Source organism: Citrus sinensis, chromosome 3 (assembly GCF_022201045.2).
Source record: "Citrus sinensis cultivar Valencia sweet orange chromosome 3, DVS_A1.0, whole genome shotgun sequence".
NCBI classification, from domain to species: Eukaryota; Viridiplantae; Streptophyta; class Magnoliopsida; order Sapindales; family Rutaceae; genus Citrus; species Citrus sinensis.
In genome coordinates this window covers 13731651-13751868 of record NC_068558.1, presented here as the reverse complement: position 1 = coordinate 13751868, position 20218 = coordinate 13731651, and the positions used below count along the sequence as shown (strand labels likewise).

General features: G+C 35.8%; 2 protein-coding genes and 1 pseudogene across 2 annotated transcripts; 1 reads left to right on the top strand and 2 right to left on the bottom strand.

The window, feature by feature from the left end:
* Positions 1–7692: 7692 nt before the first annotated feature.
* On the bottom strand, positions 7693–11370 carry LOC102621970 (protein ROOT INITIATION DEFECTIVE 3-like). Its single transcript, XM_006477764.4, has one exon. The coding sequence runs from the start codon at positions 9326–9328 to the stop codon at positions 8030–8032; it is 1299 nt and encodes a 432-aa protein (XP_006477827.2). The 5' UTR covers positions 9329–11370; the 3' UTR covers positions 7693–8029.
* Positions 11371–11661: 291 nt separating this feature from the next.
* On the bottom strand, positions 11662–14136 carry LOC102622268 (protein VTE6, chloroplastic). Its single transcript, XM_006477765.4, has 5 exons — positions 13686–14136; positions 13342–13595; positions 13082–13205; positions 12442–12546; positions 11662–11902 (listed from the first exon to the last, which is right to left on the bottom strand). Exons 1-5 carry the CDS (start codon positions 14088–14090, stop codon positions 11807–11809), a joined length of 984 nt encoding a protein of 327 aa, XP_006477828.2. The 5' UTR covers positions 14091–14136; the 3' UTR covers positions 11662–11806.
* A 1674-nt stretch (positions 14137–15810) lies between these two features.
* LOC102622569 (putative pentatricopeptide repeat-containing protein At1g12700, mitochondrial) lies at positions 15811–20058 on the top strand (annotated as a pseudogene).
* The last annotated feature ends 160 nt before the right edge of the window (positions 20059–20218 follow it).

The following is a 20218-nucleotide window of genomic DNA, read 5'->3' as shown; positions in this document are numbered from 1 at the left end:
CCTTTTAATTAAATTAAACAACACTGTCCAATACATTGTGTATATCTGCTGGAATTGTTTCTTTCCACACTGCTGATGTATTTTTTTCCAAAAGCAACTTTCACTAAAGGATGGGCATGAGCATATTACAGTTTCTAAGAACAAAAAGAACTTAAACAGTTGGGAAGTCCCTTTTCTGATGTTGGATTTCTGAGATTATCCAATGAACTGTTGTTCTGCTACCATTTGTGTTGTTTATTAACTCCACCACCTCTTGGCAATCTGATTCAATGATCAAAGAAGATAGAGCCGCTTCTTTTGCCACCTGAAAGCCCCACTCAATTGCTTCAGCTTCTGCTACTAACTTACCATTTGAATTAGTTATAACTGTTGCCAATCCTACCTTCTGATCTTTGCTGCTGGTGGTTACATCTACATTGATTTTAAAAACATCTTTAGGAGGAGGTATCCACTTCTGCTGTTTTTCCTTCCTAGAATCGTCAATATGAATTATTCTAGTTTGCCTCACTCTGTGATAAGCTTCCAAAACCAATTCTACCTCGGCTGCTGAAATCCTTGGATCTATTTTCTTACCTTAAAAAATAAGCTTGTTTCTTGCATGCCAAATCACCCAACAGAAAAACCACCATGAGCTCAATGTCAGCTTTCCTCAGTTAGAAAATAAAATGCTCTGTAGAGTTTGTTTGGTTACTTAGAAAAACAGAGAGAAAGTTTTTGACTGAGAGAGAATGCAAAGCTTCAACTAACTTTATTAATTGCATCACAATACAATTTATAGTAGTGTGAGAATCTCCTCAAGATTAAAGGTTCACAAAACTCGTGAGCACAGATTTTTATACGCATAACAAACTTTTGGAGGGAAGCTAATAAGCTCTTAACTAACTGCAAAACTAACTTCCAGCGTGGCTTGATGACTCAGCAGATGACTCAGCATATTTTATTCTTAACATGCCCCTGTAAGCTCAAGGTCGTGGACAGACATTGAGCTTAGTTCGCATATTGGCAAAATGAACAAAACTCAGAGGTTTTGTAAGTACATCAGCTAGCTAATCAGAACTGGACACATGCTCAATGAAGAGCTCCTTATTAGCAATATGTTCCCTGACAAAATGTAAATCCAGTTCTATATGTTTAGTTCTGGAATGATACTTAAGATTGCTAGCCAAAGCTTCAGCACTGCTGTTGTCATAAAGAAGAACAAGAGGTTTTTGTAGTGATACTTTGAGCTCTTTCAGCAGATATGTAATCCACAAAACTTCAGATGTAGCTAAGGCTAGTGCCCTATACTCAGATTCAGCAGATGACCTGGAAACAATGTTTTGCTTCTTAGATGACCAAGACACAAGATTGGATCCAAGATAAACACAATACCCTCCAACAGATCTTCTATCATCTAGATCAGACCCCCAATCTGCATCAGAATCTGCTGTAAGACTTGGAGAACCTGACTTGAAGAACTGAAGACCAAAATGTGTTGTACTCTGCAGATACCGTAACACCCTCTTGCAAGCTTGCCAATGCAAGGTAGTTGGAACTGCTAAAAACTGACTCAATATATTTACTGTGAATGCAATATCTGGTCTGGTCAATGTCAGATATTGCAGAGAACCAATGATGCTTCTGTAAAGTGAAGAATTTTCAAATGTGCAACCTTTGTCCTTCTGTAATTTTTCACCAACACTGATAGGTGTATTACAGCCTTTACTTCCAAGCATATGAGCTTTTCTTAAGATATCACCAACATACTTAGTCTGAGATAGATGTAATCCTTCAGCAGATGGAGTCACTTCTACCCCAAAAAAGTAATTAAAATCTCCTAAATCTTTAACTGCAAACTCTGAGCTAAGTTGACTGATAACCTCTGTAATGTAAACATTGCTGGAGCCTGTTATCAGGATATCATCTACATAGACAAGAATGATTAGAACATCACTCCCAGTATGCTTGAAAAATAATGAGGTATCTGACTTGGAAGACCTGAAACCCCATTGAACTAAGGACCCTTTCAACTTATCATACCAAGCCCTGGGAGCCTGCTTAAGACCATAAAGAGCCTTATGTAACCTGCAGATATGATTGGGAAACTGGGAATTGATAAAGCCTTCTGGCTGAGGCATAAACACATCTTCAGTAAGCATGCCATTAAGAAAGGCATTGTTAACATCTAATTGCCGAATTGGCCAACAATGCATGACTGCTAAGCTGAGAACAATATGAACAGTGCAGGGTTTAACAACTGGACTAAAGGTTTCAAAGAAATCCACTCCATAAGTTTGATGAAACCCTTTTGCAACCAACCGAGCCTTATACTTGGAAATGTTGCCATCTGGATTGTATTTGACTAAAAAAACCCACTTATTGCCAACAGGTTTTGTAGCTGTGTCAGCTGGAACTAATGTCCAGGTGCCATTTTGCTGCCAGGTATTATACTCATCTTGCATAGCCAACTTCCACTTTGTATCAACCAAAGCTGCTTTAGTATTCAATGGTGCAAGATATTGGGTAGCTGTAAGGTAGGTCTTTGGTTTAAAAATACCAGATTTGGCTCGAGTAACCATTTGATGAGTAAGAATGACATGATGAGGTGATGATTGTAATTCAACAGAAGTATTAGATAAAGGATTATGTGGTGATGAAGAGATAGAGGAATCTGAGATTGGAGAGTGACAATGAGAGTATGCATTTTGTTGAGGCTGTTGAGGTGAATGTGAAGTTGGTAACACTTCTGAAGCAGGAGATAGTGCAGATGACTGATGCAAGCCACTGTTATTGAGGATACAAATAGATGGAGAGTATGATGATAGAGAATTAGAAGAAGACTCAGATGAGGAAAACAACTCTGAATAGGGAAAGTCAGACTCATTAAAAATAATATGAGCTGCAACATAGATATGGTCTGAGGTTGTTAGACATCTATACCCTTTGTGAAGAGGATTGTATCCTAAGAATAAGCATTTCTGTGAATGAAAGTCAAGCTTGTGATTATTGTAAAGTCTGAGAAAAGGGTAGTAGGCACAACCAAAAACTTTGATAAGTTGATAATTTGGTGGCTGGTTATGAAGTTTTTGATAAGGAGAGAAGTTGTTAAATGTAATGGTAGGCATTCTGTTGATGAGATAAGAGGCTGTATGAAAGGCCTCCCACTAGAAAGAAATAGGCATTTTTGCTTAAGCAAGGAGTGTTAATCCAGTTTCAACTAAGTGTCTATGCTTCTTCTCAACAACACCAATTTGGTGATGTGTATAGGGACAACTAAACCTAGTTTGGATACATTCTTGTTGAAGAAAGGACTGAAAGATTTTGAATTCCTCTCCCATATCAGATTGTAGGGTTCTAATAGGCAGATTAAATTGTTTTTCAACTAAGCTCTTAAAGTTTTTGAAAGTAGTAAGAGCATCTGACTTTAAGACTAAGGGGAAGATCCAACAATATCGGGTGAAATCATCAACAAAAGAAATATAATATCGATAACCATCCAATGATAAAACTGGTGCTGGTCCTCATAAATCTATGTGTATCAATTCTAAAGGGTATTTTGTTTTGATTTCAGTAGCTGGAAAATGCAATTGATGTAACTTTCCAAGCTGACAGGCATCACAAAAATGAAAATTTGATTTGCTAACATGGGCTGACAATAAACAATTGTTTCTGAGAATAGTTTGTATAACATGTTTACTTGGATGACCAAGTCTGTTATGCAATACATTTGCTGACATAGAACTTGAGGCTTGAAAACTTACAGGAGATGTAGACTCAAAACAGAAGTCATTATTTGAATGTTGAACATAATTAACTACATTATTCCAAGAAAGGATTGACATCATAGAACTAAGATGAGACACTTGCAGAAAAGAAGAAGAAGGAGAGATAGATTCCTCTTTTGACAGTAGCTTGTACAGACCATCCTTAGCAATCCCCTGAGCCAACAGAGTGCCCTTCACCTTGTCCTTTAGAAAGCAAACGTCAGAGAAAAACTCAATGGTTATATCATTATCAGTAAGGAGTTTAGAAATACTAATGAGGTTCTTGGTGATTTGAGGAACACACAAAACATTCTGTAGTTGTAAACAGGTGCCAAAAGAAGTGTGAAGTTGTGTATAGCCTATGTGAGTAATTCGAAGACCTTGGCCATTACCAACAGTTAGTAAATTTGAGCCAAAATAGATCTTACCATCACTCAGATTCTGAACTGTGTTGGTTAAGTGATGAGTTGCACCACTATCCAGAAACCATCCCTGATCAGCAACTCCCTCAGATGTTGTTATGAAGGCTGCTCTTGGTCCTTGATGCTGATTAGAGAAGTGATTTGGAGCTGGAGTTGGAAAATTTGGAGTAAAATTTTTATTGAACCTGTCTCTGCAATCAGCTGCTGTATGATTAAACCTGAAGCATATCTGACAAGCAATACCAGTTCTCTGAGCAAAATTCTTTCCAGCACCTCCTGAGTTGAAACCACCTTTGCCATAATTGTTATTGAAGCCACCAGGACTAGGAAATCCATTGTTACATCCACCAGCAACACCTCTGAAATTGCTATTATTCTAGTTTCCTCTCCCTGGATTGAAACCTTGATAGCCACCTCTTCCACTAGAGTTATTATTCCAATTATTTCCTCCAGCCTTCCAGTTGTTTTGATTATTATTATTACCTTTCTTTGAAAAATTTCCAACCTGAGCTACATTTGCTGCATAATTGTTCTTGGTTTCCTTGCTGTCATGAAGCTTATTATTCTCAAGTCTAGCCTCATGTGCGAGAAGCATAGCATAAGCCTCACTAAGATCCATTTTCAACATGTTTGCCTCAATATAGACTACTACAGGATAGTATGACTGATCTAGACCAGTAATAAGGTGAGTAATGAGATCCAAATCATTCACAGGGCTACTAGCTAAAGCAAGACCATCTGTGACTGATTGAAGCTTTGTAAAATACTCAGACATGGTTAAAGATCCTTTTCGCAGGTTACTTAAAAGCATTTTCAGATGAACCTTCTTAGCCATAGATTCAGATCCAAATTGTTTTTTTAGATTTTTCCACAACTCAAAAGAAGTCTTAGAGCTTACCACAAGACTGAGAATATCTACATTCATAGATGATAGAATCCAGCTGAGCAGGAGCTGATCTTGACGTCTCCAAGCTGCATACTCTGGATTCTCTTGACCTTCGATGCTAAAAGAAGAAGAACCTTCAGATTTAGCCCCTGGAGAAAGAAATTGACTAGGACAGATCCTCGATATATCAATATAGCCTTCAAGACCATTGCCACGAATTGAAGAAAGCACTTGCTGTTTCCAGATCATATAGTTTGCACGATCAAGCTTAATTGGATTTGTGAAGGTGAAAAAATTTATGGAAGTGTTGCTTGATTGTTGATTAGAACCGATTAAGGCCATTGGATTCAAGCTCTGATACCAAGTTAGAAAATAAAATGCTCTGTAGATTTTGTTTGGTTACTTAGAAAAACAGAGAGAAAGTTTTTGACTAAGAGAGAATGTAAAGCTTCAACTAACTTTATTAATTGCATCACAATACAATTTATAGTAGTGTGAGAATCTTCTCGAGATTACAGGTTCACAAAACTCGTGAGCACAGATTCTTATACGCATAACAAACTTTTGGAGGGAAGCTAATAAGCTCTTAACTAACTGCAAAACTAACTTCCAGCGTGGCTTGATGACTCAGCAGATGACTCAGCATATTTTATTCTTAACATCCTCCAGCTTGTGCACATATCCTGGGTAGTGCTAAAAATGTCTTGTGGTGGAGCATTGTACAATTGAAAAGTGAAAGGAGCTAGGTTTTACAATTTTTTTTTTTTTTTTTTGCTTTGCACTCCAAAAGGGCATGGCTTACAGTTTCCACATACCTGTTGCATCTTTGATAGATTGATTCTTGTAAACAATCTTTAATATATCTTTACTTAAAATGATAGTCTTTGATTTATTCTTTAAAATTTTGTAAAAGTATTTATTTACCTCCATTTATTATAAGAAGACACAAAAAAAAAAAAAATTAACACACCTCATCTGTCTCAATTTTCTGAACGAAAATGGGGATATGTTAAAATTTTTATATTTTTAAAGAATAATTTAAAGATTTTCATTCTAAATAGAGTGCATTCTTAACTAATTGAGATATCTTTTGAAGATAAAGTGCATTTAAATATTGCAATGTACTTTTAGCGAATATAATGCTAAAAGAAAAAAAAAATTAGTGGCACACATTCATCGTAAAAGTTGATATCCCCATGAAATAATGGGTGGTGGCGAAGGGTAGAAAGATGAGCCTAGCCCTTGGAATTGGAAAATATCTTTTAGGCTTAGTAATTTTAAAATTATTTCACATCTATTCTACTACAAGAATATGATTTTCATATTGGTCCTCAACAATAATTTTTTATAATCCATAATATAATGAACAGTGTTTATATTAATTCTTTAAAAAAAATCCTATATATATATCAACAGTTTGTACTCATCATTTTAGTTTAACTCGGGTTTGAAATAAGTCCCTAACTCCGTCATTAATGATGGGCATGTTTGGCAACTTGTGCACCCTAGTATGCGCCGTAAATAAAGTGTAGATCAGTTTTTGGAGCAGCCAAGAGGCAATTGTTCTGGTAAATTGGGCAACTACACCGATTCAATTGAGACTCGCACCCACCCTTGGGTTTGTACGTGTCTAGTTATTTTTTTAATATTTTTATTTTTGAATTGTAGTTATTTAATTGTGAATTAATTTATAAATTTTTTTGACATCATCGTTATACCATAGATCTACGGTGAACAAAAGCTCCGTTGTCAAAGAGATAGGTGCATTATGTAGAGCTCATGATATTGATTCCAATGGTACTAATTATAACATCAACATATAACATATGCAAATTTCTAGGAATGGTAGCAGTGACTAATGGTAGTTATTTTAATTTTTAATTAATAAATTAAAATAATAGTAATTTTTAATTATACATGTATAATACGATCTATATTGCATCAAATATTATCATATTAAACTAATATAAAAAATCCAAATAATGCCGAGCACCAAAACACACCCAATAAAGCAAACTATTATGCCCTGTTTGGTGTTGTTTTCAAAATGCTGTTTTCATGAAACAAAAATGAGAATGAAAATGCTATTTTCAAATTTACTTTTAAAATTTAAAAATGTGTTTGGTATTATTTTTAAAAATAATTTTGAAAATGAAAAAAAAGTATAATACGTTCGGTAGGAACATTTTAAAGAATTATAATTGGAATAATTTCCATAAACTTAAAATTAACTAATAAATAATCATTTTATTATTCATTTAGTTTGATTATTTTAATTTTAAGAATAAATTAGACGATCTTTTTTTTAAAAAGAAAATTGATAAATTCGACATATTTGATTTAATTAATAAATAAAAATTATAATGTATATAAAAAAAGATTATTGTTAGGGAAATTGATTTTTTGGGTATAATAATAATAATAATGATATTGTTGATATTATTATTATTTTATGAGATTGTGGAAGAAAATTGTTCATTCTAAAATTTAATATTGTATTGGAAAATTAAAAAAAGAAAAAGAAAAAGTTGTTTTCTTATTTTTTTTTTAAAGTTTAGAAGTGAATTTTATATTTTTTTAAACGATCTACTAAACATATATTTAGTGTTTTCTTAACTGAAAAACAAAAACAAAATTTGAAAATAATACGAAACGCACCCTTAGTTTGCACTCTTTTAACACTGTTTAAAACACCACGTAATCTGGCCTGGATTGGCTTTCATTGGGCTCACCAATTAGATTGGGCCTATCTCTTGTCCCAAGCCTTTTAATCCAGAAGAAAAAAAAAAAGAAAAGGAAATTTACAATATTGAAGTTCGAGGCATGCTAATCTCAGAGAACAAAGATTCCACACCACCCCACCCACCCCCCAACAAAAACATTTTTCTTAGAGAAGAAAAAATCTAAAGAAAAGAACCATAACATGCAGGTTGCCCGGTTTACTAGAGAGAAAAGAAAGGAAATGGATTTGCTAAAGTTTACATGCCATCTTTCTCTTTTTCAATGGTATTGCTAGCAGCGGTGCCTGCCATGGCAATGGCTTCCTTGAGAATAAGCTCCAACAGCCTCTCATACATTGCAATTGCAGACTCAAGCATGTCAATTGCTTTGCTCCTATCTTTTTCAGCCACAGTCATCACATTCTCCAACTCTATGGTGTTCTTTATAGACAAGTCCAACAGCTTCTCCCCATACATCTCGAAAACCCCGCCACCAGAATCATTACCAGCTTTCCCCGTCTTCACAACACCACACCCACGGCTGCCGCCAATTCCAGTAGCAATCACCATCTCGCTGATGCTCCCAGCTAGTTCATTCTTAAGAACCATAACCACTTGCCGCTTCTCGATTTCCCAGATATAAACACTCCCATCTTCTGCAGCTGATACCAAATTCTTGCCTTCATTCATCATCATCACTGATACCACCACCCCATCATGTCTGTTAGCCAATGTTACCAATTCTTGGCCTTTGTGCATCTGTTGTCTGCTTTGATACTTTAACAATCCTTTGTAGATCAATCCGTCAGAACCTGCAGCGAAGAAATCTGTCTCTGTTGGATCCAATGCCAACCCCATAATTGCGCAAGGAAACGTCACAGTACTTAGATGAGTTCCGTTCAACAATCTCCAAAACTTGCATGTGCAGTCCATGGAGCATGAGATTATAATAGAGTTGCACGATCCCATGCAGCAAGTAATTGCGGTCACTGAATCATTATGAGCAACAAATTTTTGCAGCATCAAGTCATCAAGATTCTTGTCATCCGTGTGCTCATCGACAAGCTGGAAAATCGGGACAGTGGCAATCACACCATCATCACCTCCTGATATCAGAAGTGATCCATCTGGACTGATTTTGAGGCAAGAAACAGGTTTGTCATGGGCAGAAAATGATCTGAGAATGTCTCCTTTAGGGACTGAAATGGCATAAACATTTCCCGAGAGGCCACCGGTGAATAAATAAGAGCCATCGGCAGTAGTTGCTAAAGGAGCAACAGGTTCGGGAACAGGAATGTTATGCAATGGAGTTGATGACCACAAATTGTATAAATGAACTGATCCTGAACCTGTGGTGGGGGAAATATGAGAGGCAGCAATGAAGGGCTTTCCAGCAAAAGCAAGGCCCCGGCGCGGTGACCTGCTGCCTGAAAAATGAGCTAGTATCGCACCTGAGGAAGGGTTGTAGGCAGTGATTGGGCCTTCAGGGGAGCTAGTGAGGATAACTTCATGCAAGGAAGATGATGAAGAAGCTGAAGAAGAAGAAAAAGAAGACATTGTGTGTTTTTCAGGTGTGGCTGAAGGACATACAACAGAGAGATGAATTGTTGGGTTGCTTGTGACTATAATTCAGCGAGGATTGTTGGTTGCAAAAGAGAGGATCCTGGGGCTGGGCGTTGAAAACAAGGTGCTTATAACAATCATCAAAACTGGCTTCTTCTGGGGTTTTAAGATTGAATGTCATAGGCTGATTTAAGTCATGCTGCCAAGGGGTAAGAGATGGCAAACTGAAAAATTAGACGCAATGCTTGAGATTGTGTCATTATTTACTCTTTCAATGCTTCTTTATTATTATTATTAGTATTCATTTATTGTCATAAATAGCACATTACTAATATTTTTATCATGATTAATTAGTTTACATCTTATTTTATCTTATTTTGTGTGTGTGTTTGCACGCGCCTCTGTACATTCGAGCTTGTGTGTGAAATTTCCCAGAGAAAGAAAAGAAAGGAAGAGCAAAGTTAAAATAATAAAAAACATAGAAAGAATATGTTATAAAGAAATTAGTCAAATAATTGGAAGTCTGGGATATGAAAAACTATAATCCGGTAATCCAAGGTTGAGTAAAATTAACACTTAGTGTTGGACTCTTAAGCATATATTAGTGATGATAATCACCTGTTACAAGATCATCCGAGCACAAACAAAACCCACTAAAACACACACTTAAGCTTACCATTAGTACTTGAAACTCACTGCCAATGAATGCGCGTGCAGATACACTCAAGTGAGGCTCCCTGAAGGTAAGTTTAAACATACAGTAATCAATGAGCTCTTAAATACTCTCTAAAACTGGCCTCTTTGGATATGAATTGCCTATTATGCAAATCTGTAGTGTGGATACCTAAAATTTCCAATACAAGAGTTGAAAACTTAATTTGAAACACCTAACACAAAAATTAAATATATACGTATACACATATTTGAGAGTTCCCGGGACTTCTATATTTTTACTTTGTAAAAAAAATCATGACAAAAGATGGAACTATATCGCTTGCTAACAACGAGACTTGTAAAAACACAAGCAAGACTTGTAAGATGATAAAACAATCATTGGAACTATAACAAGTGATTACATGTGACATGAATATAAATCCATCATTAGAACTACTGCCCAATAACGAAGCCATTCACATTTAAAATGAATATGTTTGAAGTGAAGCACCATGGTTGGTCACTAGTCATACTAGCATAATCATTACGTTCAATGAATAATATGTTAGAATGCATACAAACTAGAAATGTAACATTCATCCAAAATGTCACTGTAATTCGAAAATTCTAACAAAAATTTAGTTTGGCAATTGCTAATCCTTTTCTCAGTTGCTGCTATCGGCTCCATAATTGGAGATTATTTCACTTTAACTTCATTCTTATCACTTTATTAGTTTCTTTCGGTCATCTTTGATCGACTATCAAATTTACATCTAAGAACCCTTCTGGATTCATATAATTTTCGAGCCGCACAATTCCATACTCTATTTGCTGGTATATTTGATTGAGATTATTGATTTACCCATTAAAATATTAAAGCAAATAGCTCCTTTAATAAGACATTTAAGTAAACAACGTACTCTAATTAACACATCAGCTCACAATCCTAATTATTATTCTATCCACATTTCTTTATATAATATGATTGGAATTTTAGTATTCCAACACTTTAATGTATGGAACTAGATATCCAATAATGTACTTGAAAAATAGACTTATATTTCTTTTAAAGCTTCTTGTAAATACACCATGCAAGTGTAATCACCAAATTTTTTATGTAAAAGTTAAAAGAAGTCTTATCCTTTGTGGGATTAACTTCCGCGCAAACAGTAAAAGTTCTATATATTCTAAAACCTTGTGCAATCATTTGAAAAACTCCCAATTATATTCAGTCTCACTAGTAATTTCAAAATAAAAATTTTATTCTTTTAGTTAGTGAGTAACAAATTTTGTGAAACACTAAGTCTCTCCAATGAATAATAAATAGAATGCAATTCTCTACCACAAGTATTCTCTATTAATTAGTTCAAGCAAGCCAGCCATTAAACATGTCGTTGAATTATTACAAATGCCGAGGAAATGGGAAAATAATAATTGTTTTCACAAATTATACATGTGATTATATCCAATTAATAATTGATATACTTAGTAAAAGTCTACTAGTCCTAGTAAAAGTCTATCGGTCATTGAAGGAAAGTGGTAAAAAAATTGCCATTATACATCTAAAAGTGAAATGATTTGTCCGCCACGGTGAATGTCTGTTGATAACTCGTGGGGAAACATAGCCAAAAAATGCGTGTGTGTGCCAACAAAATAAATAAATAGTACCAGGGTGAGAATAGAAAGAGAGAAATTTGTACTACCCTACCTCATTTAGAAAGGATCAATCATTGGTGTAAGATGTACATAACCTATTTCATCACATGGCATAAATAAGACGTGGTAGGCAGAAATCTGGCTCCCAATGTCTTCATGAATTCATGTATGCAAGCTTTGGAGAACAATTTGCTGCATCAAGACTGCCAAAATGCTGCCCATGGATATGTTGATAATGTTCACAGCATCATTATTTAGCTGCAGAAAACAGGTGGTCAATCAACCACACACCCCACCCAGAGTCTGCTAACTCTAGTTGTAGAATTTTTTTTAAGGGCGAAAAACATCCTGGCACCATTGCATAAATGGTTGCACACATGCCCGAAAAATAGGTGAATTCAAAATTTTTAACTTTCTATACAGTGATCTTAACTCCACATTATTGCACCTCCAACATCAAACTTCACTCGGCAGGCTGGCAAAATCACCAGACAACAAGTTTGCATGCATTGGATAGCACAAATGATCTGAGTCTACCTTAGATTCACAGCCTAACCAAACACAGTAAAAATGAAAATAACTACGAAATTAACCAACCAGCATGCTAAAGAAATCTAAAATCCAGCCAAGGCAATGGTAGTTTAGATATATGGTCAGCCAAACAGTCATAGGCTAATCGAAACAAACAAACTCATGAAATGGGAACTAATCTAAACATATGTGTGATGGACGATAATACAGACAAATAGAAATGCCAGATAAAGAAGAGTCACTGAAAATTTGAAATGTTTGCTTACCCATTTAAATCCTGGTTTTTCTTGGAGTGCAGCGCCTATTATGCTCTCACCAAGATTAGCAATCTGGGAAGCAATCACGCATATAACTGCCTCAGGTGCATTTATCTGTTTTAATCAGGGAAAAAGGGCATTTTTAAGCAAAAATATTCTGGGAACAACGACATTCTTGCTCTTGACTTGTATGCTCTTCAGAAGTTAACTGTGTCCAGACACATCAATACAAGTAACGTAAACAATGTAGTGATATAAAAGGTTGGACACAAATTTTGAGCACTACATTAGTATCCAAGATGCAGCAAAGCTAACTGTGATGCTCTTGCAAGAAACTTACAACTTTATCCCTGTAGAGGGCTTATTCTTCATCAACTAGCCAGCACACTGGTTTAATCATTTTACAGGAAATTAGCAAACCCGTTGATATATCTTATAAGACGAATATGATCGAATACCAAGAGAATTTCCAGAAAGGATTTATTCTAGTTTCTACAAGGGTAAAGAAAACAGCTTATTTAATGTGCTTGTGAAGAGACAAATCAAAGCATATAAGAAAAAGTAACTAAACATTGAAGTAAATAGCATGAGTACATAAGTAATGAGTGAAATCTGAAAACAAATGGAAAGAGACAATAATTAGAGATACCTGGCCCGTAAGACAACCAACCGAAGCAAGAAGAATTGAAGCAAAAATGCCAGTAAATGTTCCCTCAACACTGACAGCTCCTTCCGTTCCCCTAGGAACCACTTTAAACGTTGTTACTAGGTACCTGCTCACGACGCACCAATTTCGTTCCATTAAACTTTTATATTAGGACGTTGTGCGAGGAAACACTAACACATCAGAAATAGTGGCATCAAAGGATTATACTCGGGAGAGGGGGAATCTTACGCTACATTACTTACGTCGTTTTGCCATATGCTTTGCCTATCTCGCTCGAGACAGTATCACTCAACTTAGTACAGAAACTGGCGACAAACCCCAGTTGCCAAAGCCGAGAAAACTCAACCCCCCCTACTCCGAAAATCGAAAGAAAAGCACTGACACAACCAGCAGCACTGGAACCAATCACACTGCCCGGTCCACGCCTTCCTTTCCTCTTCTCAGCTACCCCTAGAGCTTCCTTTTGAGCCATTTTCACTTTCGTTGCCGCTGTACCCTGAGAGAGAAGTACTAATAATAATGAATCAATAATCCATTAGCTTTGAGTAGTAAAATAGCAAAGCAAGAAGATTTTGGTTCGAGTTACGATGATGAAGTAAGTGGCGACGAGGAGAAAGCCGGAGGGGCCGAACGCTCGCCACGTGAGCGTGCCGAGCAAGAATGCGGCGGCGATTCCTGAGGGAGACAAACCGGAGACCAAAATCGGAGAGCCTAAGACGAAGATGACGACGTTGCTGAGCAGAGCGGACTGCCACGTGGGCTGAGACAATTGGACCAGGTTCACGGCCTCCGATACTGCGACTTGCAACGAAGGAGCCGCGTTGGCTCTGTGAAGCAACAACATTTTACTGCTGTTGCAATTGGAAGTCGAATTGGAAATGTTAGGGTTTCTGAAAATGGGAAATTCGAATTTGGGTGTTTTTTGGAGTGAATGCGGGAACCACAGGGCAGGAACCGGAGGTGATTTGATGATGTAGAGTGCAGTTGACATTTTTTATTTTTCTTTTTCTTTTTCTTTCGTTCAAAGAAAGTGAGGTGTTTTTGACTTTTGAGTGCCGATGGAGAATGGGAACAGTTGCGGATCTTGGATCCGGGCTTTGAGGCCCGAATTATTTACCCTACCTTTGATACAAATGGGAAATTGTGTAACACGTAGTTCTTTTCTTTTTCTTTTTTTTTAACGGTTAGGCTAAAATTTGTGGGTTTAAACAATTTTTTCTAATATAGTTTGAGAACTTGAGAGTAACTAATTTAATCTAAAGTTTTAACCCACATTTCCCTTCCCTTGAGAGGACGATTAAGGTTTCATTTGGTATATCTTTTTAAATAAAACTTATTGAGATAGAGGTTTTATTAATAAATTTTTTTACAAATAAAGCTTTTACTAAGAAGAATATAATTGTTTCGTTATTAATGAGAGATTTTGTAAAAAATTATAAAATTACTTTAATAGGTAAATTATTTAAAGTAATGTTATGAAAGAAATAAAATAAGTAAATGATATTTTACACACTTTAATATTTAAAAAAACTTTTTAACCTCCACTCCTAAAAATTCAAAATTTAAGTTTTTATTAGTAGAAGTAAAATAACTTATTTAATCTTAAAAAGTTTTATTAAAAAATAACCAAACAACAATTAAAAAAAAATTAAAAAGAGAGCTTATAAGATTAAATAAGCACTTATAGCCATTAAGTAAACCATACTAAACAGATGTAAAAATTTATCTTAAATATTATTAATAAATTGTTGCCTATCAAGTTAAACTTTTAGATCATGTGATCTCTCTGTTATAAATAATACATGTTTCTCTTACAATCCCTAAGTTATTTTTAATCTTATTTTTAGAATAATGTTAATGCCAGCCAATGCTTTAACTCTTGTGATCTTCTTTATATAATTCAATGAAACATTTTTTTTTTTAAAATTTGGGGCTAGCTTGAGTGGAGTGGAGTGGAGTTAGAGGTGGCAAAAATACCCGCCTGGTCCGAACCCGGACCGTACCGGGGCGTTGTGGACCGGGTATTACTCGGTCCGTGTATGAAGTCGGGGCGATCTTCGGCATCACTTGATAAACCCAGAACCCGGATTTTATTAAAAAAATATTATAAAATATATATTATTTTAAATATTTATATTTATTTAATTCATTTATTACACATATATAAAGTTTTAAACACTTAAAGTTTATATTTTCATGTCAAATTTTATTGAAATAAATTTAAAACTTATAAAATTAGCAAAAAATAAAAAATATATACACATATAATATTAAAAAATATAAAATTCGAATACCTGAATTAAAACTCGACCTGGACCCGGACCGGTTGCATCCGGACAGGATCCGGTCATTACAATACCCGGACCCAGCTCGACGTTTTGCAATCCCTAAGTGGAGTTGCCGGTGCGTGCTCGCATTGCATGTAATAATCTTGAATTAGTGAGAAAATGTGTTGCGCTAATAATGGATGGTTATAGTTAATTTTGTTACATCAGGTGAGAGTAGAGTTGTAGTCGGATGTTTCGATATCGATCCCTATCGATTGTTTAATTAAAGATAAAAAAATTATACCCGAATCTCAAATCAATTTTTTTACTGCTATGGATTGGGATAAATTAATACCGACTGTAATTATTTTTTTATTTAATTGTGATTTTTAATTAAAATAAATTACCGAATCAAATCCAACAGTCCACATAGTTTCGACCATTTAAATCGGGAAAATTAAAATTATATAATCCCGACACCAGCTTGGGATTGTTTCGACGACACCTACAGTTTATACAATGCTTACTAGAATTGGTCGTCGTACTACTCGCCATTCGTCGTTCTTCAGTCACGCGCGTCGTCTCACAACAGCTGCCACCAATACGAGAAATGGACTCTCTTCTCTGTTCAGGAAGCCACAAAACGAAACTGCTCTTGCTAAATTCAAATTCCTCCACGAGAATTGCAAATCAGGCAACTTCACTTTGAACGAAGCTCTTGATTTCTTTGATTACATGATTCGTATGAAACCCGTTCCTCATTTTTCGTCATTCTCTATACTGTTCTCTGCTCTTGTTAAGAACAGCCATTATGATACCGTTGTTTCACTTCACGAGAGGCTTAATTCAGCCGGGTTGATGCCTGATTTAACTAGTTTAAACATTTTGCTTAATTGCTTTTGCAACATGAGTCGGATTTCTGATGGTTTTGTGGTGTTTGGGAGCATCTTGAGGAGGGGGTTTTTTTCCGGATGTTGTGACTTTTGATACTTTAATCAAGGGTTTTTGTACCGAGGGAAGGATTTTGGAAGCCACTAAGCTCTTTAAGAAGATGGTTGCTTTTGGCTGTACTCCTAATGCGATTACATATGGCACATTAATTACGGGGTTGTGTCGGACAGGCAATACAACTCTTGCTCTTAGGTTGCATGAAGAGATGGTCAATGGGATTAATACGTTAGGTGTTATTTGTAAGCCTACTACTGTTACTTATGCTGTTATCATTGATGGTCTTTGTAAGGACGGTTACATAGACAAGGCTAAAGATCTGTTTTTGGAAATGAAGAGCAAAGGGATTCATGCAAATGTGGTTGCTTACAATTGTTTAGTTCATGGTTTTTGTTGCGATGGTGATTGGGACGAAGCCAAAGCTCTGTTTATTGAGATGATAGATGAGGGCATCTAGCCAGATGTGGTGACACTTAACGTGATGATAGATTATCTTTGCAAGAACGGAAAGGTAGATAAAGCAAGTGAAATGTTAGAACTGATGATTCAAAGGAATGTGGATCCTGGTATAGTCACTTATAGCACGTTGTTGGACGGGTTTTGCTTGGTAGGCAGAATTGATGATGCAAGGAACCTCTTTGTTTCAATGATGGATAAGGGCTGCAGACCCAATGTTGTTAGCTACACTATTTTGATCAATGGGTACTGCAAAAGAGGGAAAGTAGACGAAGCAATGAGTCTGTACTCAGAAATGGTTTCAAAAGGGATTAGACCTAATGTTGTTACTTATAGCGCCTTGTTAGCCGGCCTCTTTCAGGCAGGTAGGGTTGGAGATGCTCGTAAACTGTTTGATGGGATGAAATTTAATAAGGTTATACCCAATTCAAGGACATATGTTGCACACATTGATGGTCTCTGTAAGAATGGTTATCTTTCAGAGGCATTGGAACTATTTCATAATTTAGAAAATTGTAAGTTTAAGTTTGTCATTGAAATCTTTAACTGCCTTATTGACGGATTGTGTAAAGCAAGGAGGTTGGAAACTGCATTGGAGTTATTTCACAAACTGTCTCATCATAGGCTGGTACCAGATGTTGTAACATATAACATCATGATCAGTGGGCTTTGCAGAGAAGGACAACTAGAAAAGGAAAATGGTATGTTGCTGGATATGGATAGAATGGGTTGTGCTCCTAATGCAATCACCTTTAGTACACTTATGTGCACTTTCTTGGAGAATAATGACAAGCAAAAAGTTGTTGAGCTTCTTCACAAAATGAAAGAGAGAAATGTGATGCCGGATGCATACGTATGTTCTGTAGTTGTAGACTTACTTGCAAAGGATGAAAAATATTGTAAGTTTCTTGATCTACTTCCTTCATTTCCAATTCAAGAATCTACAAGGCATGCAGGTGATGAATATTAATGAGATTGTGGCCAATGTACGTGGTGAACTGCTTTTGAGGTTTGTTTCAAAATTTTTACTTGATGGGATGATTGAATTTACATAGGTTATCTGTTGTAAACTATGAATTGGTGTGGTTGTTCTTTTTTGGTTATGTTTGAATTTAGTGGCTAGTACCAGCGGAAACAATTCTAATGACAGAGTGGAGTTTATGTGAATTGAATCATTGCATACCTAGTTCAATCTAAAGTCCATTTGTCCATTTTTATTATTTACCTCATATCCTGTCATCTCAACTTAATTCTTGCAAAGTGTGGGTCTTTCTTTTCTCCTGTTTCCTACCAGTGGAATATGGATTTTACCGAGCGAGAAGGAAACTCTGTCTATTTTACTTTATTTTGCATTAGAGTTGAATTCAATTCTCCAGGCAAAATTCAATCAGGTTGTTAGTTGTTTACAAAGGGCCTACACAGATGTTTTCTGGAGATGGTAACCATGTTGGGCATGATTTTGTTACATCCAAATTTATTTCCTTAGGTTTTGAATTCCAATGAATATGTTGATTTGCTAAATACCACTACCAACTCTTTTTTAACATTGCTGCTTTTCAATCTGCTGGGGTGGTACCTTTGTGCATATCTAGCCTTGATTAGAGCACATTTTTTACAAAATTTATCCATATACTTAGGTTAACTCATGACTAATCGATTACAAAATCTATGCATGAAGAATGCATCAGACTCCAGAAACTTGGACTAAAAGTTTGACTTAGAACTCTATAGAAATGAGTTCTCGCAGGAGGGATAACTCTACAGTCAATAGTAACAGTGCCTGGACTTGTCGACAATTCACCATTTTTTACAACAAAGATAAGAAATTATAATTTGCAAATTAGATTTTGACCTCGTCATTCAAGCTAAGTTGAGATTGGTCCAATTCTTAATTCACTTGAGGGAAAACTGACGTGGTTTTATATAACCGATAGTTGGTGAAATATGCTATTCTGTTCATTGAAATTAAGTTATAGCTTTCAGTTATCTAACAAGTAGAACAATATATCCTGATTTAATAGGTTTTGCAGTAGGTTAATGTTTCTTGCAAAACTGATCTTAGGACATCTGGTAGTGGCGAAGTTTGGATTTCCCAAGGCTTTATCAGCCTCTATTAACTTTTGTTCCTGGATGCACTGTTAAAAGTTTGAATAAAGTGTAAGAAAAATTAAGGACTGAAGAGAGACGTTTATTATATGCCTGGAGTGCAGAAGCATGATATTGAGAACAAAGGGCTCAGGTGCTACTGTGGTTTTTTTCCCCTCACTCTTTCTTTTGGAGGATATGAGATCTTTTATGAAAGTATCTAGTCAATTAGCTGCGAGGCGTATCGTGTATCTCCATTTGCACATGTCCAAACTTACAGGGATGGGTCTTTTTCTTCATATTTGTTTGTAATTACTTCGTCTGAGGTTTGTTTTAAACTTGTAGCATGATGGGATGGGTTGAATTTCATTGATTATTGCAATTGGCATATCGCTTGCTTTAATAGATAAATTTGATCAGAAGCATGATCCACTGTCAATTTTACTCAGCCTTATACATGCACTCTTCGTTATGTTTGAATGTATTTGCAGTCTCTCATAATCCCAGTTGTTTGTCTAGCAGTCAACTTAACTTTTTCTACTACTTGTTAAGAGCACCATGCATTATGTTATTATGTGTGATTTCTTTACCGATTAAATACCCATTTGCACTAAATATCTAGCTTAAGCATTGGAGGGTTCTCATCGGCGAGTCTTGACTGGTTTCTGCGGTTTTCAATTTGAAATTGAAGTTCAGATTGATATTCGAGTTTGGTTTGCATTGGTTTCCCATCATAAATAAATTTAACTGTTGAGGTCATTTTCGACATAAAAGATATTCATTTAATTTAAAAAGGTGGTTGCTTGAGCACCTTCTTATGATAAACTAGGGGTCAATTGCATTGCTTGACGTGGATGCATTTTATTTTTAGCTATGAAAAAAGGTTGAAAATTATGCATGCTAAAGTAAAATGAAGTGAAGAAGCAAAGTTAGAGGCTTAGGTTGACAAGACAAGCACAAGCATGAAGGTGTTTGAAATCAGCGACAGTGTAGGATCGGACATGTGAGAAAGTTGAAATCAAGTCGCCAGTAATATAGCAGACCAGAATATCAAAAATCAAATGGTTCAGATTCTATGACCCAGCTAGCTTGCTAGGTAGTTTAATGAGATCATCATCTATATGTTGCATTAATAAAATTTTGACCAATACTAAGTCTCAGATGATGAAATTTCGTCGACGTATCTACATATGTCTGTTCAAAGTATATTTTGAATTTGCTGCATGGATTGTGGGTACTTGTTTACCGATTTAGCCTTGATTTGGGAGTTGCAGTTGTCAAGGGTGCTGCCTCTGCCACGGGTGTTAACAGAAGGGTGGCCGTCTTTTCTCAGCCTCGTAGTGAGAATAAAATGGGCAGTCTG